This window comes from Ipomoea triloba, chromosome 9 (genome assembly GCF_003576645.1).
Source record: "Ipomoea triloba cultivar NCNSP0323 chromosome 9, ASM357664v1".
NCBI classification, from domain to species: domain Eukaryota; kingdom Viridiplantae; phylum Streptophyta; class Magnoliopsida; order Solanales; family Convolvulaceae; genus Ipomoea; species Ipomoea triloba.
The window spans coordinates 9,081,167-9,108,320 of record NC_044924.1 but is presented as its reverse complement, the minus strand read 5'-3'; the positions used below and the strand labels follow the sequence as shown (position 1 = coordinate 9,108,320).

Genomic DNA, 27,154 nt, shown 5'->3' with positions numbered 1-27,154 from the left:
AAAAAAAAAAAAAAAAAACAAATTGTGGTTGATTTGAAACCAGTGGCTGTAGCTATATTCCATGCTTTTTGGAGCCTTCCCTCCTCTTCATCATATATTATAATATCATCTATCTTTCCTCAGCAGCAGTAGCACCCTTAATTTTATTACACATCATCGGATCGGATCTACATATATAGAAGTTGTGTCAAATCCCATAGCACAAACTAAAGTAAATTTTTGTTTGGTAAAATAGGGAACAAGAGTAATACCCTATTTCTTTCACATCTCACTTAATAATTATTTAATCGCATTATCACTCTTATTAGCTTTATCTTCTTTTTTTCTTTTTTTTTTTCTTTCCCTTTTTTTTTTTGGGTCACATTATCACTCTTATTAGCTTTATATCTATTTTCCCCCTTTTTTGGTGAACACAAAAATGAAAAAACGTGAAAAATTCAAATTCATCAAATAAGATGTCAATAATATTGAAGTTGTTAAAGAAAAAATACTCAAGAATATCTGAATATTAATTAGATTTCTACTCAGGGTATGCACATGGTAATCTTCGCTTTTATGTAATATCTCATAGGGTAATGTGTGTTGGGCTCAACAGAGAGGGTGATGACAATAATCGAACGTGTGATCTTTTGATACGAGAATCATTCTCAACCCACCAGACGACTCCTTCCGAGGCACTTGTAACTCATACTTTATTATTATAGAATTTATTCTGCTTTTGATTTTTTTTTATCATGACAATATTTTTATTTTAATTATTGACTTTAAAAAAGTATTACTTTTTTTTTTGAAATCTAAAATGTCCATTTAAAAAAAATCAACTAGTATATTTAAAAATAATAATAATTTATTGGAGGTAGAAATAATCCTCTTATAATATTGTTTCTTCATCATTCAAGCAATTGCCAATGACCTAGCCCAACTTGTTAATGTTGAAATTTAAAATTAAAATATCGAAATCTTAAAGTTCTAATTAATGATTCTTTATTTATAAAATATGTACTAAAAACATATTAAAATTTTAAAATATTTAAATACGAAAAAACCAACAAATCAAAAACCAAATATTTCTTCTTCACTATTCAATCACAAATTGTTGATTTAAATTTTTTCTCATAATTTTGTTAATAAATTCCAAGTGGTTCTCATCATCCATCAAAGTCCCAACTCCTAACAGTGACAAGATGGCTGATTAATTAATTACCTCCAACAAGGCAACAACTCACTTCCTCACCATTGTCAATGTGTAGCTTAACAAATTAAAGCAAATTTAATTAATTTTTGTTAAAATTAATTAATTAATTAAATTAACTTTGTGGGGACTAAAATGCACCCTTGACCTTAAAACAATTTCAGGTGGTCCAACACCTATAATCACATTTTCTTTCCTGTCATTTGCAAATTTTAGTACAATAGTTAATGATAATGAGTTTTGGTGAAAGTATTTTGCATGTTTGGTAGTAGGGTGGAATTGGAATGATTATCAATTTTAATGTTTAATTTGGTTGTTTATAACCTTATAATGGGAATAAAGATTTTTAAGATACAAAAAAAATAAATAAAAAATCAAGGCAATTAATCCTAATATAATGACAGCAAAGCACCAATATGAACAAAAAAAAATCAAAATAAAAATCTAAAAGCACTAATCCAAACTTAAAAATAATATTACCAATAAAATGAAATGATAGCCTTAAATTAGGAAATGAGCATTTCAATTGAAGGATAATCAAATCACATAGTTGTGTTTTAAAAAGTTGTCAATCAAACACTAACTATGATTTTGATTCTCATTTATGATGTGTAAATCACTAAATCCATGAACCAAACACACATAGTTGTGTTTTAAAAAGTTGTCAATCAAACACAAACTTAACTATTATGGGTCTGAGGCTCAATTTCTCAACCTATTGAAATATAACAAAGAGTCAACAATTACCTTCACTAAGGCTCGAACTCACTTTCATCATTCACGTGTGAGTGTTAACCGGGACACCGGGTGCCAATAGACCACAAGGTCTTTGTCAATGAGGTTATCTTTTAGTTTTTCTTTATTTTGGTAAAAAAAAAAAAAGTTCTTTCACAGTTTTGTTGTATTTAGTTGTTATAAATTAAATTGTTGTAGAGTGCATATCCATTAACAAAACAACTTTAAAGCTCCTGAATCATAGCTCAATTAATCAACAAATTCAAAATAAATTGAGAAATTTTATTTTGCTAGTAATCGCAATGTACAAAAACACTTGAAGACAGTTATGCTAGTTGAGACATATCTTCTGGGATTCAAACTTATATATTAAAAAAATTCATTGATTATTATTGTAATATAGCTAGTATATAAACGTAACACTTTGGAAAAATATTATAGTCATTTTAAGCAATTATATATGATGATAATTATTACTTAACCATTACGCCATATTATTATTCATTCATGTCAAACATTGCAATAAAATAGAGTAAGAGTCAAACAAGCATTTAAATCTCTAAACTCAAAAAAAGTTATAATTAGATCCTTGAACACTTGTACTATACAATCTCGATTCATTGTCAAAACTTTAGATATAAGCTAAGGAAGCAAGAATTAGCACAATGGAGAACTAAAATTTAATGCAAAAATGTATGGTTTTCAAGCATTGCATGGATTAAGAATAATTGTTTTTTCGCCGGAGTTACATTATTCATTATCGTACCACTTTTTTTTTTTTTTGTCACATATGAAACATCAATCTCTTATTTTAAAGTTTATTGTGTAATTTTAAATTTTAAATTTTAACACATAAACATATGTTTTAGAATAAAATCATTGTCGCATGTTAATTAGTAGAACGTTTGTAAGTTAATATTATAAGCACCATTAAACATTTCTAAATGTTCCTCCCCTTATCACCAGAAGAGTTTCTAAATGTACCATCAAACATTTTCAAATGAATAGTCAAGCATCTCCAAATGCACTGTAAATTCAATTGTAATTACATTAAATTTCATTAAACATTACTAAATGTTACTGTTTTCCTCCACTCCCTTCTCATTGAATTTCATCATTTGGTCATGTTTAGATGGACAACCCAAATCTATTTGCACGGTCGCACCTGGTATATATTTGGGAACAAATGCAGCAGGCTCCCCAGATGTGACCGTGCGGATAGATTTGAGTTGTCCATCTAAAAAATGATCAAAAGTTGAAAATCAAGGCTAGTACAAAATCCCACCAATTTTTTTTTTTAATTACAAAATTAAACCAACAATTTCGATCCCCTAACCAATCACCACTCGACAGTGGTTGTTAAGGCAGATCACCAATTGGTTCACTACTTATCTAATCATTGTGATGGCAATCTATCATATCATTCAATTTCTTTACTTTAATTTGCAAGCATGCATATACACTATATGTTACTTTATTTCCAAATTTATCCCATTCTTGGGCATGCTTTTTTTGGAGCTAGCCTTCCATCCTATTCAACACCATCATCATCATATATTATAATGTATATCATCTTTCCTCACAAGCACCCTTCATTTTATTACACATAATCGTATCTACATAGATGTTAGTTGTGTCAAATCACATAGCACAAATTAAAGTTTTATGGTTGGTAAAATAGGACACAAGAGTAATAGCGGACCTAAATCTTTCACATTTCACTTAATAGTTATTTAATCATATTATTCTTCTTATTAGCTTTATCTATTTTTTCCTTTTTTTTTTTGTCACAATATCACTCTTATTAGCTTTATACTAGCATTTTGCATTGTATGCACTGTGTGAAAATTCATGCCCAATATTAAAATATTGATAGATAAAAATAATTAAAATTTTAGTTTAAATTATATTTAACGATTTCTTAAGGTAGTAAATTTTAGTCATTGTATTTGAAAATTATAGAGAAAAAAAATAAAAGAGAGAGAATTTATATTTAGTTTAATAATAATGTAACCAATTTTGATAAATTGTATACTCTGTTTTTACAATATATACATAAATAAACAAAGTATCTATAAAACTAAAATAAGCTAATACTCACATATATTGGTATATATACACAAATAATATATGTATTAAATACACAAATAGATATGCTTTACCATTAATAAAAATTTAACTAAAATATATTCTACAATTAAATTAATTATATAATAATTTTAATAAAATGATAATTAAAGAACAAGAAAATGATATGATAGATATATGTGTATGGTAATAATGATGAAGTCATCAATATCAGAGCATCCTAAGTGTGATTAGGAAAGAGAAAATGGGAGGGGATGAAAAAATAAAACAAATATGATATTTAAAAATAATAATAATAATCAGAGGCGCGCCTGATGCACGCGCCCGAGTGCTGTGCGTGACAGCAGCAGTGATGGATCCATTTGCAAAGGAACCAATTTCACTCTCTCTTCCCGTCCCCCCCCCCCCCCNCTCCCCTCTCTCTTGTCAGTTGTCATGTTGAATCCATTATGATATAAATCAAATAATATCCACAGATGTAGATGCTCGGAGTATCAAAGTCCCAAATCCTACAGTGACAAGATGGCTGATTAATTAATGACCTCCAACAACGCACCATTGTCATTTGTCAACGTGTAGCTTAACAAATTAAAGCAAGTTTAATTAATTCTTTGTGACAATTAATTAATTAATTTAATTAACGTTGTGGGGACTAAATTAAAATGCACCCTTGAACTTAAACAATTTCAGGTGGTCCAACACCTATAATCACTTTTAGAACTTTTTTTTCTTCCCTATCATTTGCACATTTCAGTATTTGATAGTCTTAGCAAGAATGTTAGTTATTATGGGTGAATTTTATTAAGAGCAATTCAGATAAGGTTATCTTTTACCGCACCATTCCTTAGAAAGAATTAGAATTTCACTCCCACTTAATTTTAAAGGCAAACAAGAATCGCATGCCCCTCCCCCTCCTCCCTAGCTCCCATGTATTTTAATTCCGTATTAGTTGAGGAGAAAAAAAAATATCATTAAAACAAAATTACTCTTCTCTTTTTTAACATAAAAAAACAACTTATTTTTAAGATAAAATTTCCCTTCTATAATCTTTTTTTATTTATTTTTTATGTAAGCATATATAAAACTTAAACATTTTATTATGTTTAACTAAGTTGTGTACTTTTATTTTTATAAAAAGGTTGGATGTGAGCTTATGAAGTTTAACTTGGAATATTTAAATAAATTTAATAATAATAATTATTATTATTATTATTAACTATTACATCATATTATTATTCATGTCAAACAATGTAAAACTGGAATTCTATAAGAGTGTCCACAATGGTTATTTTTCCACTTTTTTTAAGAAGGAAAAACTAAGTGGGTTGTTTTTGAACAAATGGGAGGTGTAGTTTTTTGGTGGCCGAATTTTTCTCATGTAAAATCAAAATTTTTGTGGGGTCCACTGGATGAGAGAAAGAAACAAAGCAAGTGGGTTGTTTCACGTGTGGCAAACGGAGATTGCATATCAATTAGAGTTTCGACTAACTCCGGCAAATATCCGACCAAATTTTGACCATTCATGTCAAATTGCAGGTCAACTAGGGGCTTATATAGAGTACTACTTTCATTGATATTGATAATACGGTATAATTAATTTTTAACTGTGCTAGACACTATTGATCATAGATATTAAATCAAGTACAATCAAATAGTTTTTTTTTTTTTAAATAGTATTAGGTTTTTGCCGAGTTTGGCAAAAACCTAGGTTTCTTTGCGTAGAGAATTGCTCACTTTTTCAGCAACCATAATTTTTTTTTTCAATCATTGGTGATTATAAATTAGAAAAACATGCTTATGCCCTAACCAATCACCACTAGAAAGTGGTTAGTAACGTTGGTCATTTTTAAGTGTTGGTCAAAAGTAGCGACAAAAGATTTTTCAAATCTCCAAAGTAGTGAATTGAAAAATGTAATTTCTTATTGTAAATCTTAGAGCTTTGACCACTTTATAATAATGATCAAATTTGGGAGATTTCTAGTTGTAATGCAAGTGGGTGTGATGTATATGAAAATTATATTTTTCTCAAATGGAGATCAGAGACCATAAGCAAGAAGTAGAGATCAGAGTTTTAGTTATCTTGATTAAGGTAGAATTTTAGGTAGGTAGCTTAGGTTGAATATAGAATTCAATAACCTAGCTAATAATTATGTAACTTAATTAACTTGCATATAATATTAAAAATATATATATCATCTTGCAGTCATTATCAAAAAGCTAAGCTTTGCTAATTGACATAACTTTTTTCTTTCTCTTAAGATTATATATTAATTAGTCAATTTCTTGATTTACATTTTCATTGTTGGTACCGGGCCTCTGTGTGTGTATCTATTCCCAAATTGTTTTCTTAATTAGCAAGATATGTATCACATGATACTGATAGAAAATGACAGCACTATACTAATATTACTCTATATGTTACTATACCTCCACACTAAGGAAATAATTTATAATTGAGATGAATTTTTTAAATTATTTTTTATACCATTATTTTGACAGTATATAGGGATCAATTCAAGTATAAAAAAAAAATCAGGTCTCACCATAAAAAAGTATAGGTGTGCATTGAGCAAAATTACAAATGTATGTGATAATATATATGTAAAATTGTACTCAAGACATTTGCACTTTTATATATTATTGGATGCACTTTGTAATTTTGTTTGACGGTACACTTTTAGTATTTAAAAGTTTGTAATATTTATCAAATTATCACCACATTTTTCTTATTGCTTTAGAGTCATTGATTATCCTAAATTGATAATGACTTGTATTTTCCCGTACTTTTTATCTGAGGTTTTAATTTGTTCTCATATATATATATATATATATATATATATATATATATATATATATATATATCCAAAATTCACTTTGGCATAAGACATGCAAAGCCGAAAAGTCGCCAAAGCCGAAAAGTCATTTTACTTTTTGGTATTCTTATCGCATGTATGTGAAGTCGAAGAATGAAATAACTCAACCCTCTAACTTTGCAATTCTAACTTTCTAGTACCAACTTTATGTTATAATTTTGCGGTTTTAACTTCACATAAAGTTAATCTTGGAGAGTCTTCACTCTCCTCAAAATCTTACTAAAGTTATTTTAGGAGATTTTCCTCTCCCCTCATTTCCCAAATATTAAATAACATTTAATAAAATTTCCTATAAACTTAACTACTTAAATTTATGCCAAAGACCTTGTGGTCTAGTGGTACCCGGTGTCCCAGTTTACACTCCCACATGGATGATGGGAGTGGGTTCAAGTCTTAGTGGATGCAACTGTTGACTCTTTGTGCTTCAGGTTGAACAGAGTGTACTCAAAGAAAAAACTACTTAAATTTATATAAATTTATATTTAACTTCAGTACCATGTTTGAAATCTTCAAACACACATTTACTATATAAATCTTCAACAATTCTCTAACAATCCTCCTTCATTTATATATTAAACAAATTAACACTAACACAAGATAAAATTCCAAAACTCATGCATACATGAAAGTGTCTAAAAGATTGAACTTCCACTTAGTGATATATACTTAACATTAAATCGAATTACTATGATGGACGTATATTGAATTAATCAATCACTATGAAGTAATGAAGATATAACACACGCAAATTTTAAAGTCAAAACAACTTAATAACTTCTTCTCCCATATAAACAACTTAATAACTTGACACTATTATGGTGTCATGTGTCCATATCTATTCATAAGCACGTACCAATTAAGTAAAGCCCAAACTTGTTTGAAGCGGTCACACTTCATGCTTATATAGGTTAGTCCTTTTAATCATGTTTCTACATTAAACATTTTTTCAAATGACTAATTAAGAGTTTAACAACTCATCCTCCATTTACATGCAAAACCTAGCATCACATTTTCTTGGGATACAATTTTAAAAAAAAAATAAAAATTAAACGTTGATGCATGCAATCACAAAATGAAGTATTTGTCTTCATTGAACTCAAGGCCTAACGTTTCTTTATTAGACGTGAGTTGAGTTTTTCTTCACTTGCAATTCAATAAGCAAGCTTTTCATATCCCTTGATTATTTTGTACTTAACAACCATGGACAATCCTTAAACTAGGTCTCCATCTTGTCATTAATACCATACTAAACAATCATCACAATACATAGCAAGGCCTTTTGATTAAAACTACGTATTTTAATAACTAGTCACCACAACATGGCAATAAGACGTGATAGAATTTTAGTATTATTCTATCAATGGACTTGTAAAATCAAATTTTGATTGATTATACTGGAACTCACTTTACAAGTTCCTAGTCAATAAATATTTCTTCTCATGCAAATTCTATAACCAAGAATTTTCAATCACCATTGTAGAATTAATTAACATTATTGAGTGATTTCGGCCTTAAAATAAAAAATTAAACCTCCTCCATTTTTTAATATCATCCACTTTGAAGAATAATCTTATACTGATAAATCTCATCCATTTAGAAATAATATTCATCCATTTTGGAGAAGAAATCATTTTTTTATTTTCAAGATTTTACTTTTCATGTTTCTTCTAAATTGAATAAGTATATTTAAATTTATTTTAACTAGTCAATTTCCATGCTAGATAATTAAACTAGTTAAACTAGTAAACTTTTTGGCTTGCCAATATTTTAACATGGTGTTAAAGGCGCATTCATAAGGGTGTGTTTGGTTGGTGGGTTTAGGCATAAGGAATGGGTATGAAAGTGATTGTTTGTGTTTGGTTGATAGGTTTTGTGAATGCTACTATGGGTTTGGAATACCCCATTAATGATAAAACCCATACCCTTATTATATAAGGGTTTCATCTCCCTTCCTCCTTTCTTCCTCAACTATTAATAACCATTCCCATTCCACCCAACTACCAAACATGCTAAATACTTTCATCAAAACCCGTTACCATTACCAATTATTTGATACCCATTCCGATTCCGATTCCCATGTGCGAACCAAACACACCCTAAGTTTTATGTATTTGATTATACATATCTCATACATAAAAGTTATTGCATGCATTAATAAAAAATATAACAAAATATTATATTTACAAAGCTTTCTGCCTTAATCAGAAATATAACATAATATTTTCAAGCCTTTCACAAGGATAAAATTTCTGTGTGCTAAATAACTAATAATTTCATAGATGACATTAAAATTAATTCCATCTTCTTACAATCATGCAACTCTGATCTATGACCATGTATAAGGTAACAGAAATATTGGCAACATCAAACTACATCAAATTTGGCAGTTTACAACATGTCAAGATCCAACATATTATTTATCTTATAATCCATAGAATGACATATTGCAGGTAGTCATTGGTACTTCTGTATTATTTTACTATCATGCAACCAAGACAAAGTCTCAACAAAGAGATATTTAATTATATACATGCATTTTATTTATGAGACTATACAAATACTCAAAATAGTTCCATGTATATCTTCTCAACGTGATAAAACACTAGACAGTAAGTAAAATAAAACTTACATTCATGTCGAAGCGAGACAAATAAAAAGGTATTATACCCATCACATCCTTCAACTTTTATATGTATTAATTTCTTTATCCATCTCTATCGTATTAGATGCGCTAAAATCGCACACCCCACCATGTAGAGATACAGATCTTCTTATGCCAAATAAATCATGGCTAATGAAATAATTCATTTCTATAAAATCATTTTTCACATCTCACTAATCATCTTGGCATAATTTGATACCCCATAATGATTTTGAGTGAAGATAGATGAAAACAAATCAGCATAATATGCATTTAAATTCACATGTACACAGCATGCCACGAAATATCATGCAAACATCTGACAGCTCTAGTATCATTATTTGATTAAATTAGTCTTTTTTATTTAATTATTAAGTAAATTTATTTTTAAGTTGTGATGAAGTCCATCCATTTATAAATAATCAAAAAATTTACAGAATTTTATTATGACATTAAAAAATAAACATAATATAATTTAAAAAAATTCCAAACTGTTTTTGTTTGTTCAATTATTGGTGAAAATATATTGTACTAGAAATATAATTATGGTTTGATAGAAGTATATAAAACGTATATAAGAGAATTGTATCGGGTAGAGAACAAACTGATTGGAATCTTCGTAGATAATGGAGGGACCAACAAGCAAGTTGAGGATACATATAATAATTATTAAGGTACTAAGCACACATTAATTTATATTAGCACAATAATATATAAGTTAGGTCAGAAACTAAGGAGCATTGTGGATGATTTTATGTTAGGATGCGACGTGCACTCTTAGCTGGCACTCAGCCAATGAGATAGCGAACTCTCCACGACCTCCCATGACATTAAGTCTAACCACCCTTTTTTGTTTTTTTTTTTAGAAATATTTGCGAGATGTGACTTAATAATTATGTTTAATAGTGTCTTTCAGTAACATGTCTTGGGTAACTGACGCAACCCTGAGGTTGTATGGGTTGCTCTTCTTCGAGTCAAGAGCTAAACTGCAAAAATGGATGGTAAAAAGGCATGGCTGTGCTTCGAGTGGCAGCACACCATGGGTGTATCAGTAACTGATCATTTGTCAGCACTTGTAGCACACTCCCAGGTGGGTCTTCAAGATTGGTCCAATTTTAGCCTCCCATAATTGTTTTCGATACATATGGTGTATCTCTGATCTACTTTTCAAACTACCACTTGATCTTCAAGATATTGGACTTTTTAGGATCTCTTGTTTTTCATCAACTTAACCATATTCTTAGAATCGGTTTGAACTTATTTTTAAATACCGTCGTTCCAAACCCATTTCAAACTTCTTGCCAAGTCCAATTCTCAATTTCCGGTGCATTCATACTATTGCTTTTGCCAAGGTCCAGGTCTAACCACTTGTTTAATTCATGAAAAAGAATTAATGAGAAATGATTTCTTTTTTCTTTTTGGATTCTAAATTTTAAGAATTGAGACTCCAATAAAAAAAATATATAACATCAAAATATGAGAATTCACAATTCAAAGAAAGTACTAAAATATTTTTTTTTTCAATTCGAGTGATCAAACGGAGTGTAACTATTAATATAATATTAGAAATTAGAATTGCTATTGAATTAAAAAAAAATTACTAGAATAAATTAACCATTTTACTTATCTTTTCTCAAGCCTAGTATGCTATCTTTCTTAACTAGTTTGACCTAAATTTGGTAAATGGGAGAGTTGGAGAATTTACAAGTTTGGAAAATTGGATATAAGTGAGCAAAACTTTAGAATGATAAAGTTTAAATTGATTAAAAAATTAATATAAATCCAGGACAAGAGGGGCTTTTTGTGAAAAAAAAAATATAAATTATTAAAAATAAATAAATAGATACGTTTAGGATAAGTAGGTAATGTTTAATAAAACCACCTGTCACTTATGCAAAAGAAAATGTTTTATGAGAATATATTTTATATATTGGATATTGCCATATTGAAGGCATTTTTAGAATAAAAATTGGAGAAAGCATGCCTAAAAGTTTGACTTTATCAAGAAAACATAATTATACCAAATAATCACATTTTAGGTATAAAATATTACTGCCAATTTTATATGGAGTGATCTCTATCTATCTATCCATTTCAGATCACTTTTCCGAGTTGCCCTTAAACGAATGAACGTTCTTTAGTGTATTTTTGGTGGGGTTGAATGCGATATAATGCCCCTTGGCTCCCTATACTTTCAACACTTGGCGACAAAGAAACCATAGCATTGCAAATTTGCAATCACACTATTCTTGATCGCAAATCTTCATGCACAAACACTCCTATTGGGTAGGTCTGAGTATCTTATCTGGAACACTTTTTAACACGACAAAACTGCACTTTTTCTCCACCCATTTCACTCTATTCATCACTCACTACTCGCCGATTCCATACGAATTGAAGAATACAATACGCATTATCCAATATGCCATTTCCCACTTCAGTCTAACAAAAGTTAAGTTTTTTTCTATGAAGAAAAGCCTAGTAAGAACCCAATGGTTCTAGTGAAGTGACCAAATTTAAAATATATCACAACCATACATGCCGTATACATATGATTTTCCCTTCCTGCAATGTTATCACCCATTACCGGTGGACTTGTAGTGACACTCATCTATTGTGGAGTAAACAAGCCCTTCTGACTCCAATGATTCCATCGCTGGTCTGTTGGGGGATTTATGGGGGAGGGTAACACAAAACAAAACATTGTACAAAAGTCAGTATGTTATCTGCAAATATGTGTGTACAGAGATAGAGGGATGAAGAGAGTTACAAGATCTTATCAATAGGAACGTTTAGTTGTTGAGCAAGCTCATTGCGGTGAACCCCTTTTTCCAGAGCACTGAAATAGTAGAAAACTTCACTCATGATTCATGAAGAGTTATGATATATAGAATGTGTGTATATGAGTTTGTAATGGTCTCAAACAAAATGCATTTTTACTTTTTACTACTACTTCTATACTATATAGAGTAGATACGCTAATCTTCTGTTTATTTACAAACCACACGAGCACACTTAGTTACAAAACCTGAGACTGGTTTAAAATCTTAATTAGATGGCCAAAATCTTCCTGCCTTGAAAAACCAAACCTATGGGCATCAACTAAAGAACCAATCCCTTGGAGAGGCTCCCACCAAAGAAATATTTCTTTCCTTTCATGAAGGTGAGAGTTAACTAGATCCAGTTTGCAAATTTTCCAAAATCATTATTGTAAAAGCAAAAATTAATAATATAGATTAAACTCAAGTTGCACAACATCCTTTTAGTTCCAATCCTTTCAGAGTTCAGAAGTGAACTTTTCTCATGCTGACATATATAGTTGACTCTAACATACCTACAACTAAAATCCAGCATTAAGAACATTCACATCTTTACAAGATGGACAGAATGATGATGAAATTATTAACTAGCGAACAATTTGTTTAGGATTTTATACAACTTACAGGCATTGGGGCTGCTGCAAATAGCTTAAGACCATCTTTTCTATGCCCGTAATTCCATCCACACTATACCCAGAAAACTAAAAACAGAGGATACATTGTAAAGTTAGTTTAATAAGCCAGATAAAAGTAGAGAACTGTATTATGGGATACCTTACATTTGGTTGGGAAACTTGGTACCCCTTCATAGGTGTGTTCATAGCTGAATTAGGCACATGGGTGGCAGTATTAGCACTGTCTTGAAGCTTCTGTGAATAATGATAGGAAAATAAAATTTTCAATCTGAAAATAATAGTAAGGCAGATCATATTTGATTTTATAAATTTGCTCTATCGAATTTCATCCAAAATAAGTTCAAAGAAATTAGTGGAATACCCGTAACTTGGTGTTGTGACAATAAGCATAAATAGCTTCAGCAAAGTGATGCGCAATCTCATTATAATCATCAAGAGGCCTGAAATTTGCAGAATAAGGCATTTACATTGCACAATAAAGATTTTTGTAAAGAATGGGAAATTATTTATTAAAAAGAAAACAGTTAGATGTAGTCTTTTAGACAGAAATTCACACATCATTACTACTATTGTCAAAAGCTGATTTCTCCGTCCAGTGGCAATTGGCAGCCAACCAATATGTTTGAACTCAGATTGTGTTATAGCAATGACAACCATCACACTCTGACCAGTGTTCAACTACTATGCTTAGTAAAATTAGAAGCCCCAACACCTCCAACAAGAGCAAGCATGGAGAGAGAGAATAGGCCTTTTGCACTGGAGGGGAAGATACTCTTTAGGAGCCAGATGTTCTGCACCTCCTCAAGCTCTACTTTCAGAACAAGAGAATCTAAGCTTTGCCATAAATTGAAGCTTAAGGAAGGAGAGAAAAATAATACAGAATACTAGAGTAATCTGTGTGGTTGATATACATATAGCAGTAAGTTATTTAGATACAATTCCAACTACACAATCATAAGCATTATCTCATGTGGGAGTAACCAGAACTCCAGAAATTGAGATATACACAGAATCTGAACATGTGGCCACTAATACCATAAGCTTATTTAACTTAGAAAAATTTTCTTTCACCCATGTTACTTAAGGTGGAACACTATTTGAATGTATATAAACAGCCATGAAACTTTCATCTTTGAACAGAAAGTGCAGGCAAGTCCATGGGGTTTGTTATTTATTTTCATCTTGTTGCACTTGATTTACTTCCACTTAAACAAAAGTAACACAAAAATGATATTCAAACTAAGTAGTACTCCGGCAGAAGAAGAGAAACTACAAACTGATATAAGATGAAACTCTAGGTCAGGTAAATTAGCCATTTTGTTGCCCTCACAACAACCTGCAATTTTGCACTTCAAAAAAATGCACCTTATGCCAGACACTACAATTTAGGAAGAAAGGGACACCGGGAACACATGAAAGTACCAGCAAAAGTTTAATGTTCAACACATTTACTTGATAGTAATAACTAATAGCAATATTTCAAACCAAAGCAACTGTTGATCTATCATACCTGACAGAGTAAGTCATCAACTGTTTCTTGCCCTGGAAACCCTTCAAGTGTCCATGGAGTTTAACATACATACCATTTCTAATGACAAGGCACCAAAAATAAGATTAAACTCCTAAATAAAGGAATCAAAGAAATCCAAAACTATAAGGAAGAAATATTACGAGATAGCTGCCATTTCCATTTTGTCAAAGGATTCATTCAGCCTACAAATTATAAATGAACCTCCTTTCAGCAAAAAAAAACCTAAGTATATACAAATTATAAATAGCTACAATGTGTTTTTCAATTAAGAGTTTTCAGCTTTACCATCGATAGCAGTCAATGCGCCCTGTTCCATCATCAAGCACAAATGAAAAATCAGTGGCCCTATCAGTCATGTTGAACACAATCCCCACTAGTTTCACCTTTAGCAAGTGCCGAAGTTAAAGTCCAGATATAAAGAGAAAGAAGAAAAAGATAGTAGAACCCATAAGAGATAGAGAGAACATTATCAGTACAAAACACCTACATTATTCACGTCAACACCATCAACTAGAAAGTTTATCTTATCGTCGCTGGAATGTACAGCATCTATTATCTGCTTCACTGTCAACGGAAGCAAAGATTGGGAATCGCGACTCTGAACAAACAATCAAAAGAAAATAACATAAATAAAGAGTTACCTTCTTAAAACTCTAATTATTTGCTTAACAGATACAATTTTTCTGCAATTTCTTCTGATTTCGTGTAAAAGTGAGAAGTCCCTAGACAGAGAAGCCGAAAACAGAACCCTACATATCTCTCTAGAAATCAGCAAGCATGACAAAGCAGTTCGATTGAATTTTTTATTTTTTTAAAATCTCATTTCAATTTAGCGCATTCATACTTCATAGTGAACTGAAGGGAAGGGGATTTGAGAAATGGATATAGAAAATCTGCAGTAAAATATACAGTACTCCGTAGCAATTTTTTTATTTTTTTTGTTTTTTTACATTTTCATATGGGGCAATAGCAGCAAACCTTTGACGAAGAATAGGAAGGATCGGTAGCAGTTTGAGTCGCCTGAGAAGGCATGAAACCGCCTCCGGCGAAGGCGGCGTTGCCGTCGAACGAAGCGCTCCCACCATACATCTCTCTCTTTCTTGCAGTTGTCTCTTCAGGTTCGACTGTGTTCCCGCCTTTTTGTACCTCTATTTCTGCTCCCCATTTGGGCCAATGAAATCATTTCTCCGTACTCACTAAATCAAGTCCAAACTACAGTACAATATTTTCAGTCCAATACCATATTAATGAAGTGCACTATCATATATTGATTTTTTCTCATTATTTAAAAAATTGAGTTTTCTCATCAAATAAAAAAAAATTACTCTGTTTAAATATACGATTAAATTCAGATAATGTCATGTGAAGAAGAAATCGTAGGAGAAATATAGGACAGTATTTAGCATTGCTCTTCTCAAAACAAGTTAATTCTACTTACATAATTACATTTAGTTTCAGTCAAAATCACGGGCAAATATGTAATTTTCATCTCTCAAACTAAAAAACTCCATTTCAAGTTCGAGTTAAATGGCTTGAGAGGGATGAAATATGTAACAATTCCAAAAGATTAACTAAACAATCGGCACAATAGCCGAGGACAAAAAATACAGCGTAGAATTAACTCTTCTCAAAACCATCCAAATATTCAGCACGCACAAGAATGATGTACTCAAATTTGGGAAGCTACAAGGCAAAAGTTACAAGGCAGAAACCTAGATACATTACACAACACCAAATAAAATCAGAAGAATTTGTTGTATTGACTTGAGAGAGAATCCCTGAGATTGGAATATACGCTGTAAAGGGAGTACTGGCGAAGGTTCTTCACTTCATACCACGAGTTGAAGACCGAGTCATGCTTGTCAGTGCCAGAAAAGGTGAGTTGTATCCCGAGGCTACAGTCTGCATTGCCACTTCCTCGGTTCTTGCATGTATTAACTTTCATAGCACAATCTTGACCATTGAGGCATGCAAAGTTAGTGTTGTGTTTGCATGATGCGCACCCATCCCTCTTCCAGTGCAGGTTTTGCAGCCTACCCTTTTTGAATTCAAGAACCTAAATCACAAAGATTTCGTCACTTTAGCTAAACATTATGGTCGATTTGCAGAATATATTTGTTTCGTGTGAGAAATTTGCATAATGCATTTTGCATTAAATCTTACCAAAGTAAAGCTTGTCACAATGTAACTACCATTTGCCACAAAAGCGGGGACAGACCTAGCAGCATATTTGCGACCAGCAAATGCCACCATGTACCCACCAACGGTATCCTGTTGTTCAGTGGAAAGAATGTATAAAACTTAAGTACCTTAATGGATAAATTCAATAGCCAAACATAAAGATTGGAGCAACAATCCAAGAAACATTAGCGGATGCAATTTCAATAGGACAATAAACTAAGCTTCATATTTAGCTGTCATAACAGAGATGACCACATAGAAATTGCCTACTTACTAGTTGCTACTACTCTCTCTAGAAATCCATTTGTTCTTTAAAAGGCACTTGGCACAAAGATTCAGCCCCTCCCCAGCCTCTTGAATTTTCTTCCCTCATTCATTTCATTATTCCTAGAGATAGACACCACCATTGACTCAAGGTGATCACCATGCACTGGAAGCACTATTTACCCATACCATCAACCTCTGAAGTTTAAAACTTAAGGTTGCCAGAGTTCAGACCACAAGAGCAGTTTAAATCCTGCATAACATACTCTTAGGCCTCACTGCCCTAGTTTAAACCAGAATTTCAACTATAACAATAGGAATTTTGATGTTTAAACCTATAAGCCCTTAAAGGATCAAGTTCCTGCATACTCTCAGCTCACTAATTCAAACCGAAATTGCAACAAAAAGAGGGGAAGTCCAGTACATTTATCAAATAATAGGTTCTAAGGTAGAAGATGAAACAAGTAAACATCCCACTCGAAATTAGGAACATACCCAAAACTCACTGTCTTAGTTCATTAAATCAGTAATGAATTTGCTTGATAAACTTCTTACTTCCCGAACCCTTTTAATTTCTCTAATTAAGTCTTCAAGCATGCAATTTAGTTATCAGAAAACTTTTCTTTCTATAAGCATTAAAGCTGTACAAGCATGCAAGTTAGTTTATTTGCAATACTAAAATCTAACACAAAACCTATTCACATATTTTACTACAGTTAGTATCTTGGCAAGTCTGATGGGCCTCGAACGGCTCAAAAATAGATGACAGTGAAATGGCTTATGACAAGAGGTGGAAACAAGGGTCCTAGATGAAAGCAAGGAAAGGGGATAGGAAGAAAATAAATGAAATAAAACAACTTGGGGTTTTGACATCTCTTGTAGGTAATACAAGTGTCACTACTATTTAGCTAGCATACCTCAATGATTGATAGGCAGAGAATGAAACAGAATAAAACTGTAGAACAGTATATGAATATCATAATAGCTACAGGTACTAATTAGAAATATGGAGTACCAGACGCATTCTCAAAAGAGTGGTACTTCAACTGAATCCTCTAAGACATATTGAAAATTGGGTATTGCCATGTCAGACATGCAATACGTGACATATATATTCAAGCTCGGACAACATAGAATACTGATGCTAGCAAGCTGTTTGATAAAATTCAACTGCATTCCTACAACTAATGCAACCCTATGTAGCAGGATTGTGCCTGCACTGCATTATCTATAAAGATAACTGGAGACTCTACTTCACATCCAGGTAAGTTCAGAAATACAAAGTTCTTCAATGACCCAAATTTCTTTCATTTTCCAAGTAAAATTGGGGACAATATGGTTACACAAAAAGAGCAATCGATGAGGATTGACTGCATAAACCTCCAGTGCCATGTATCTATTAACCTCTATGTTGAGAGAAATTAACAGCATAAAGTTCTCATTTCGTAATCGTCATGTTCTATAAGTAATGATGAGCAATAATTGGTTGAGGATTGACTGCATAAACCTCCAGTGCCATGTATCTATTAACCTCTATGTTGAGAGAAATTAATGGCATACAGTTCTCATTTTGTAATGGTCATGTTCTATAAGTAATGATGAGCAAGAATTGCTTTAGGAAGACTTGCACCTGAGGAATTTTATCAATTATTTGGCAATTAAAACTAGTAAAACCGAAAATAAATTACACAGAGTTCTAAAAATACTAAACCTGAAGTTGGAATTTCAAACCTACAGAAGAAGTAATTGTGTTTTTCTTTCATCCGCGATTCATAACCTATTGGCCTAACAATGTAGCTTTTCAGAAATGGATTTCTCAATAGTAGCTCCCAAGAGAGAATCTCAACGGATCTAACTCCAATCCCCCCAACTTCCATCCACTGAACGGTACTAAAACCGCAAATTCTAATACCATAGCAATATACAGAAACATAAGTATATAGGTTACTTACCGGGAAGAAGTTCGAGATGTTTATGGTGAGGAGCGAGATCTCGTCGACTTTGGGACGGAAAACAGCGAGCTGAGAGCTTGAGGGGAGAGAAAGGCGACGGTCGCATGGGGAGAGCTGAATGGCGTTGTTGTTGTTGTTGACGTTGGCAAATGTGGCGTTCCTGGGCGCAAACAGAATGCCGAAGGTGAAGCCGTCGGACCTCTGAACCTTCGAGTCGGCACACGGCGAGTAGATGTGGTTAGTGTTGCTGCTGGATTGTGCTAAGAGAAAGAGAGTTGAAAGGAGCAGTAGAAAGTAAATTGGCCATGGCGACGCCATTGATGGTTCAGGTTTGAGATCGAAGGCCGCTCGCTTTGTAGACTGAAAAGACCAGATTGAGATAGTCCAGCTAAAACCAGCTTTTCTCTGATCTTTTGAATTCTTTTTTCCCTTTTCAGTTTTCCCTAGTCGTTTTTCTTTTTAATCGGTTAATATTCAAATTAACTTTGAACCACGTTCTGGCAAAATTAGACATTTACAGGAAACCAATGCTTAACTTTAGAGTAATAGCTTTATTAACAAAAAATGATAATTCAGGTTTTTGTCTTTTCCGAATTAGATATTAGACCCAATTAACTCAATTTCATACTCCTGTAAATTGAACTGATATTCAATATCAAGCTAAACACTTATAATCGCTGTATATAAAATCACTTCATATATCTTTCATGATACGGATCAACCTTCTCACAACAAAAAAATGATATGGACCAACCTACAGATTCATTACAAGTGCCAATTGGGTGCATAATAAGATTCATGTCCAATAAGCTAAAACAACTCTTTATTAGACATTTGCAAAGATGGTGGAATTTTAACGGAAGTTCGAACTCAAATGAAGACCCTGAGCTTAAAGATTATTTTAATTGTGTTTTTGTTAAATTTGTGTAATTAATAATTACCCTAAAAAGGAAGGAATCTTCAATCTCCATGTGTTGAGCTACCAAGGAAGTAATAACCCCTAAAGAAGCTAGAGCTAGGCCTAATTTTTTTTTTGAATACTACTAAGTCTATTAGAATGCAGTATCTGTTCATAACTACTTTCTCAACCTATTGAAGCACAAGAGTCAGTATTGCCTCACCTCCCGTATAAAGGGAAGGGTTTGATACCACTGGACCACAAGGTCCTTGGTAGCTAGGCCTAATTTAAAATGAAGCGAATTATTGATTGTGTCACAAAAACCCTTATGTCAACGACCTAGTCGTCCTCCCGGAGGAATATGTGCATCTAAAAGATCTTTCATACTGTGCCCAATCCCGTTTCCTAAACTAATTATATTTATTGCTTTCCAAATGATTTAGAAGTAGATTAGGAAATTATGTAATGGCAAGTGTGTATGACCAAGCTCTAACCCTATTCCTATAAATATGGCGTGGTCATCCCTTTTATTATTAAGTATATTGATCTAATGAATTCCTTTGAATTATTTTCAAGCCTCACCTTTACTTATTTGGAGTTCGATATCGTAATTTTTATAAAGGGCATAGCTATACTACATTGAAGATGCTCGTGAATTCTTGAAGCTTCCATAAATCGCAATGAAAACTCAATTAGTACAAGTAATTTTCTCCTAGCTATAATTTTTTATGATCTTCTCCAATTTTCATATCAAAATATGATTGTCTTCGAGATGAATAATCATACAAAGAAAAAACAATACAAAAGGTGGCATTCAAGTTGAATAATTATTGATGATTTCTGAGTACTATTTAAGCATAGTATAGTATACATCTACACCCAACGTGTAGCATATCAAGTTTTTTTTTTGGAGGATAACGAGCTATTTCATTAAAGCATAAAGTAAAACGTTCACAACAAGATTAGATGGAATAGTAAACCATTCTTTACAATCTGACATAAAAACAACTTTCCTAGCTATTCTACCGAGAACTTGGTTCGCAGATTGTTGTTCCACCGCTGGGAAGTTGGGATCCTTGAAGGAACTTATAACTTCATTAAAGCCAATATTAATATGAGCAAACATAAACAAGACTTCACTTTGAATAAAAAGTCTTGCACATTATCTGGATTTTCAATCTCTTGCCCATTGACAATATTTTAATCTGACAAAACACACTCAGTCTAACTTTGAAGGAACGAGAGGAAGAAGACTCGTATGAAAAACGAGAGGGAATACAAACTACCGAAAAATAGCAAAGACAGGAAGCAAAAGACATATCAAGGTTAGTACTTAGTACAACCTCAATAAATTTTGCATGCATAGGTTTGAATGCTCTTTTATGCTAATTAACATGGCTTCTCCTTAGTTTCAAGAGTCACATATACAGCAGTACATCTTCATAAAGATAAATTAACTAAGGCAGACAGACACTCAACCCAAAAACATGGAAAAGTAACCTAATCTACAGAGATTCAGAGATAGACGGCTACAATTGACTCGGTAAATTGAAATGAACAATTTTATGTTTTATCTCACCAAATAATATAATATACTGTAATTTTTATTGAAGGTAAGAACAAGCTAAATATACCTACCTGACTAATTTTTTTGATATGTTTTTTTTTTTCAGTCACAACAAGGAAAAAGAAGGGGAGATAGAAGAGGAAAAAAAAAATTATTTGAGACTGGTGCACTTAACACACACTAAAAATAATTAGTTTAGCATTTTTTCTAGTGGATTCCATAAAAAGCTCTAAAAATGCATTGGTGGTATTACATCTTGTAAAAATATACTTTGTTATTATAATACCATCTTTATGATTTATTATTAAATTTTTGTATGAGGAATAAATATGTTTCTATGGAGTAAAATTTTGTCATATATCCATAGTGGATGAAGAAAATAATAATAATAATAATAATAATAATAATAATAATATAAAAATTGTGACACTCATTTTTTTACTTGATTTACAAAATGTGACATTAATAGAAAATAAAAGGAATAAAGGTTGAATAAAACATTCAATTATATATCAAAATGTAAGAGTTAATACCACAAAGGGTCCTCTGACTATGGGGGTAGTACTCCTTTTAGTCCTCGACTTTTAATTCGACCAAAACACATCCCTTAACTTTTATTTTTAACCACAAATAGTCCTCCGTTATGATTTCTGTTAAGTGGGTGTTAAATCTAAGGGTAATATCATCAAATCTAAGCATATAGCACCAATGAAAACAATTTATGCCCTAATACTCCAAAACTAATAAGAAATAACGAAAGGAAAAGTCCTAATTGAATTTGCGTAGATGTTACTGAGCAGCTACGCATAAGTATATGAATACAATCAATCTCCCACTATAACAATAACACCTATAAGAAGTGCATCCACAGCGGGAAGATTTGCATAATTTGTCTCTGCATCTCACTTAGCTTGGATTTGTGATTTTCCTTGTCAACATACTCATATACTTAACTGAGAATTAGTCACAGACTCCCACATCATCACCTTAATGATTGTGCCATGTGAATAGGGAAATAAGTCTAATATATCAGTTGCATGATCTTAGATACTTTTGCTGTCTGAAATGCATTCTTTCATTTCTTTTCTTTTGTTCCAAAAAAAAATAAATCGTAACTTCAAAATTCTGAATTGCAAGTTCCAGAAATTATAGATTTAAAAACTAAAAAATTAAATTTAAAAAGAAAAATAAAATACCAGGGTTCTTGACAACCCGGTGCTGATTGGACTTGGTGGCATAGCTATGGCGCTTGTGATAAGTGAGCTGATGCACCATTTTCTCTCCAAATTCTGGGTATTGAAGTTATGGAGGAACATTGGGGAAGAATGAAAGATATTTGACATTTTCTCTCTCCAAATTTTAGATGTTGAAGCTCTGGATGAAAATTTGGGAAGAATGAATGGTATTTACCATTTTGTCTCTCCAAAGTTTGGGTGTTGAAGGCGTAGAGGAGAATTGGGGAAGAATGAACTCACTGAAGATTTTTTTTTTTTTTTTTTTTTTTTTTTTTTAACAAGAAGGGCCTATAAAGCCTCCACCTTCATTTGCCTCTTATAAATTTACAGCATCCCTAATTACATTTAATACTTTTAGATTTGACGATATTACCCTAGATTTAACACTCACTTAACAGAAATTATAACGGAGGACTATTTGTGGTTAAAAATAAAAGTTAAAGGATGTGTTTTGGTCGAATTAAAAGTTGATGATTAAAAGGAGTACTACCCCCATAGTCAGAGGACCATTTGTGGTATTAACTCAAAATGTAATTAGACACTCAAATTTAAAAAAAAAAATCTTAAATGGTTAAAATTATGCAATTAACAACCAAAAAGTAACGGAATTAATTTTAATTAAATGACATCCTACGTGGTATTCCATTCAAAAATAAATAATTAAATAAAGTTGGTGACTTCTACATCCAGATCGAACAGAAAAAAAAAAACCATGGATGCTCTGTTAAACCATGATCGCACATTTTTAACAATGTTAATGATTCAATTAGATTTTCATTTTTGCATTTTGACATACAACCTATTTGGTAACATAGTTAACTTATAAGTTAATTTTGATTTGTTTGACTTTGATTAAACTAACAATGAATATGAGTGTTTTGGTAATTATTTTTTTTACGGCTTATTATTTCAAAACGTTAAAATTTAAAAAATTGTCCAAACAATAATTTTGAGAAAAATGAATTATACCCTTCAATCCTCAAATGTCATTTTGCAGTTAATTATCTATTAACTAACAAGTAATTTATCAAGGCAAAAACTTGTGTGAGACCGTCTCACCAGGAGACGGGTCGGGTCGGGTCGGGTCAAGATGCAAATGTATCACTTATATGCACAAATGCCATACTTATATGCTCAAATGTAATACTAATCAGGAATAATTTTTTTGTTACTTATTAGGGTAAATGTAATACTTTTAAGGAAAAATTCAATACTTTTACATTTCGATTTAAAAGTATTACATTTTTTCTCAAAAGTATTATATTTGCCCTTATAAGTGAGAGACACTTGTCAACATTACTTATTATANTTTTTTTTTTTTTTTTTTTTTTTTTTTAACAAGAAGGGCCTATAAAGCCTCCACCTTCATTTGCCTCTTATAAATTTACAGCATCCCTAATTACATTTAATACTTTTAGATTTGACGATATTACCCTAGATTTAACACTCACTTAACAGAAATTATAACGGAGGACTATTTGTGGTTAAAAATAAAAGTTAAAGGATGTGTTTTGGTCGAATTAAAAGTTGATGATTAAAAGGAGTACTACCCCCATAGTCAGAGGACCATTTGTGGTATTAACTCAAAATGTAATTAGACACTCAAATTTAAAAAAAAAAATCTTAAATGGTTAAAATTATGCAATTAACAACCAAAAAGTAACGGAATTAATTTTAATTAAATGACATCCTACGTGGTATTCCATTCAAAAATAAATAATTAAATAAAGTTGGTGACTTCTACATCCAGATCGAACAGAAAAAAAAAAACCATGGATGCTCTGTTAAACCATGATCGCACATTTTTAACAATGTTAATGATTCAATTAGATTTTCATTTTTGCATTTTGACATACAACCTATTTGGTAACATAGTTAACTTATAAGTTAATTTTGATTTGTTTGACTTTGATTAAACTAACAATGAATATGAGTGTTTTGGTAATTATTTTTTTTACGGCTTATTATTTCAAAACGTTAAAATTTAAAAAATTGTCCAAACAATAATTTTGAGAAAAATGAATTATACCCTTCAATCCTCAAATGTCATTTTGCAGTTAATTATCTATTAACTAACAAGTAATTTATCAAGGCAAAAACTTGTGTGAGACCGTCTCACCAGGAGACGGGTCGGGTCGGGTCGGGTCAAGATGCAAATGTATCACTTATATGCACAAATGCCATACTTATATGCTCAAATGTAATACTAATCAGGAATAATTTTTTTGTTACTTATTAGGGTAAATGTAATACTTTTAAGGAAAAATTCAATACTTTTACATTTCGATTTAAAAGTATTACATTTTTTCTCAAAAGTATTATATTTGCCCTTATAAGTGAGAGACACTTGTCAACATTACTTATTATAAAAAAATGTATTACTTTTTCTCTTAAAAGTAACAAAATTGTATTTTTGATTAGTGTTATATTTGAGCATATAAGTGTGAGATTAAGTATGATATTTGCATGGTGCTTTGATCCGACCCGACCCGACCCGTCTCACTCACACAAGTGTGACCCATTTATCAAACATCTCTCTACAACGAACCAACTAATGTTTATTTACCAAACAACCCAAATGTTTGATGACTTTTCACCATACCCCAACAAAAATAGTGATTCCGATTATTGTTATTCTCTGTTGCTATTACCATTTACTGCTGACCAAATGGAAACAACCTTCATTGAACATCCACTTGAAAGTTGAAACCTGCAGGCTGCAGCCATGGATCATCTTCCAAATACAAGCACCATCAACAACACATCATTCTCCCGCGGCTACCTAAGCACCGGCGCCGGAAGCGACATCAGCAGCTTCGGCTACGCCATCGGAGTTTCCATCGCAATCCTCTCCTTGATCACAACCATCACCTTAGCCTCATACTTCTGCACCAGAAACCAGACATCATCGTCAAGCCAAAGACCGCAGCCCAGAGATCCCCAAAACTCGGGCGTTACTGAGAAGGGGCTGGACGAGGAAACGCTGCTAAGCTATCCCAAGTTGGTGTTTTCCCAGGCGGCTAAAGTGAGCCGCCGCAAGGATTCAACGGCGGCCACTTGCTGCTCGATTTGCTTGGCCGACTACAAAAGCTCCGACACGCTAAGGTTGTTGCCCGAGTGCGGCCATCTTTTCCACCTTAAATGCGTCGACCCTTGGTTGAGGCTGCACCCCACTTGTCCGGTGTGCCGGACATCGCCGTTGCCCACGCCGCACTCCACTCCGCTCGCCGATAATGCGGTTCCCCTCGCTAGCCGCTTGCCCGTTCGATGAATTGAACGCATTATTATTATTTCTTGCTTAATTTTGTTCAATCATCTCGTCTGTATACCTGACTATTATTAATAAAGTGGTTAATTTGATCATTCAAAGACTAAAATCGTCATGAATAACTCTTATGAGCTAGAGATAATCATGTATATAACTCACAGACTAAGTAAGTACATATCACGGGTATAACGTAACTGCAGATTAAAAATGTAATTTTTTCTTAAATTATTTGTGAAGAAAAATGTGGAAAAGGACGGATGAGCTGTATAGTATTGAATCGTTTGGTCCACCACCTCTGAGTTTGCATTGCATTTGAAGTTTTGAACATAAATATATGCAGACGCTGTCGTGTTTGGTAACCTGATCGTACGGCTGAAACTGAATGAGATCCCTACATACTACAACTACCATGTTAAATATTCAGAGAGGACAATTGAAAAATACATTTCATTGTTCACACTTCACGTTCAACTTTTTGTTAGTCTTGCTATACACTCTTTCCTTTTCACATCATTTTTTTACCGTATAATTAAAAAAAAAAATCAAATTTTCACCAATACAAATACTTTGAATATTCAATAATTTTTTTATTATTTAGTATGTCATTTAATTTAGTAATATTAAAGATAGATTATAAGCAATAATAAAATGAAAGTCATGGATGTAATATGACAAAATTAAAAGAATAGGACTAAATATGGCAATATCATAATAATTGATGACTAAATGTGAAAGTTACTCAAAATCATGGATATAATATGACAAACTTAAAATAATAGGACTAAATGTGACAATGTCACAATAGTCGATGACTAAAAGTGAAAATTGTTCAAAGTATGTAAAGGATGTAATATGACAAAAATTAAAAGAATATGACTAAATGTGGCAATGTTACAATAATCGATGACTAAAAGTATAATTTGTTTAATTATTTAATATTTATTTATTGAGATGACAAATGTAGCAAGGGAGTGTATAGAAGTAGATTTTGTTTAATTATTTAATATTTATTTATTGAGATGACAAATGTAGCAAGGGGGTGTAGAAGTGTAGAACCATTCTAAAAATAATTAATCAAAGAGTTTATAAACAAAATGTCACTCGACTATTGTGAAATTACCAATTTGGTTCTCGACAATTTTTTGTGCCTAATTAAGTTCTTCGACTTGAAAAAATTAACCAATTTGTTCCTTCGTTTGTTTTGCCGTTAAATCGGGACCAAATTGATAATTTTGCTATAGTCAAGGGATAATTTCTGTGAAAAATTAATTACCA

General features: G+C 32.0%; 3 protein-coding genes across 4 annotated transcripts; 1 reads left to right on the top strand and 2 right to left on the bottom strand.

Moving 5' to 3' along the window:
* Positions 1 to 11,866: 11,866 nt before the first annotated feature.
* LOC116030370 (replication protein A 32 kDa subunit B) lies at positions 11,867 to 15,640 on the bottom strand. Of its 2 annotated transcripts, none has more exons than XM_031272602.1 (10): positions 15,493 to 15,640; positions 15,002 to 15,112; positions 14,800 to 14,897; positions 14,655 to 14,696; positions 14,494 to 14,571; positions 13,345 to 13,423; positions 13,128 to 13,214; positions 12,973 to 13,049; positions 12,300 to 12,368; positions 11,867 to 12,190 (listed from the first exon to the last, which is right to left on the bottom strand). In XM_031272602.1, exons 1-10 carry the CDS (start codon positions 15,601 to 15,603, stop codon positions 12,106 to 12,108), a joined length of 837 nt encoding a protein of 278 aa, XP_031128462.1. In that variant the 5' UTR covers positions 15,604 to 15,640; the 3' UTR covers positions 11,867 to 12,105. The 2 variants fall into 2 exon arrangements, with proteins under 2 accessions (XP_031128462.1, XP_031128461.1); XM_031272601.1 differs by having other exon boundaries at positions 13,128 to 13,217; positions 15,493 to 15,639.
* Positions 15,641 to 16,061: 421 nt separating this feature from the next.
* Positions 16,062 to 19,359, bottom strand: LOC116028882. The gene is made up of 3 exons (XM_031270725.1): positions 18,912 to 19,359; positions 16,678 to 16,785; positions 16,062 to 16,570 (listed from the first exon to the last, which is right to left on the bottom strand). Exons 1-3 carry the CDS (start codon positions 19,227 to 19,229, stop codon positions 16,256 to 16,258), a joined length of 741 nt encoding a protein of 246 aa, XP_031126585.1. The 5' UTR covers positions 19,230 to 19,359; the 3' UTR covers positions 16,062 to 16,255.
* A 5,864-nt stretch (positions 19,360 to 25,223) lies between these two features.
* LOC116030765 (RING-H2 finger protein ATL70-like) lies at positions 25,224 to 25,974 on the top strand. The gene has a single exon (XM_031273094.1). The coding sequence runs from the start codon at positions 25,337 to 25,339 to the stop codon at positions 25,880 to 25,882; it is 546 nt and encodes a 181-aa protein (XP_031128954.1). The 5' UTR covers positions 25,224 to 25,336; the 3' UTR covers positions 25,883 to 25,974.
* The last annotated feature ends 1,180 nt before the right edge of the window (positions 25,975 to 27,154 follow it).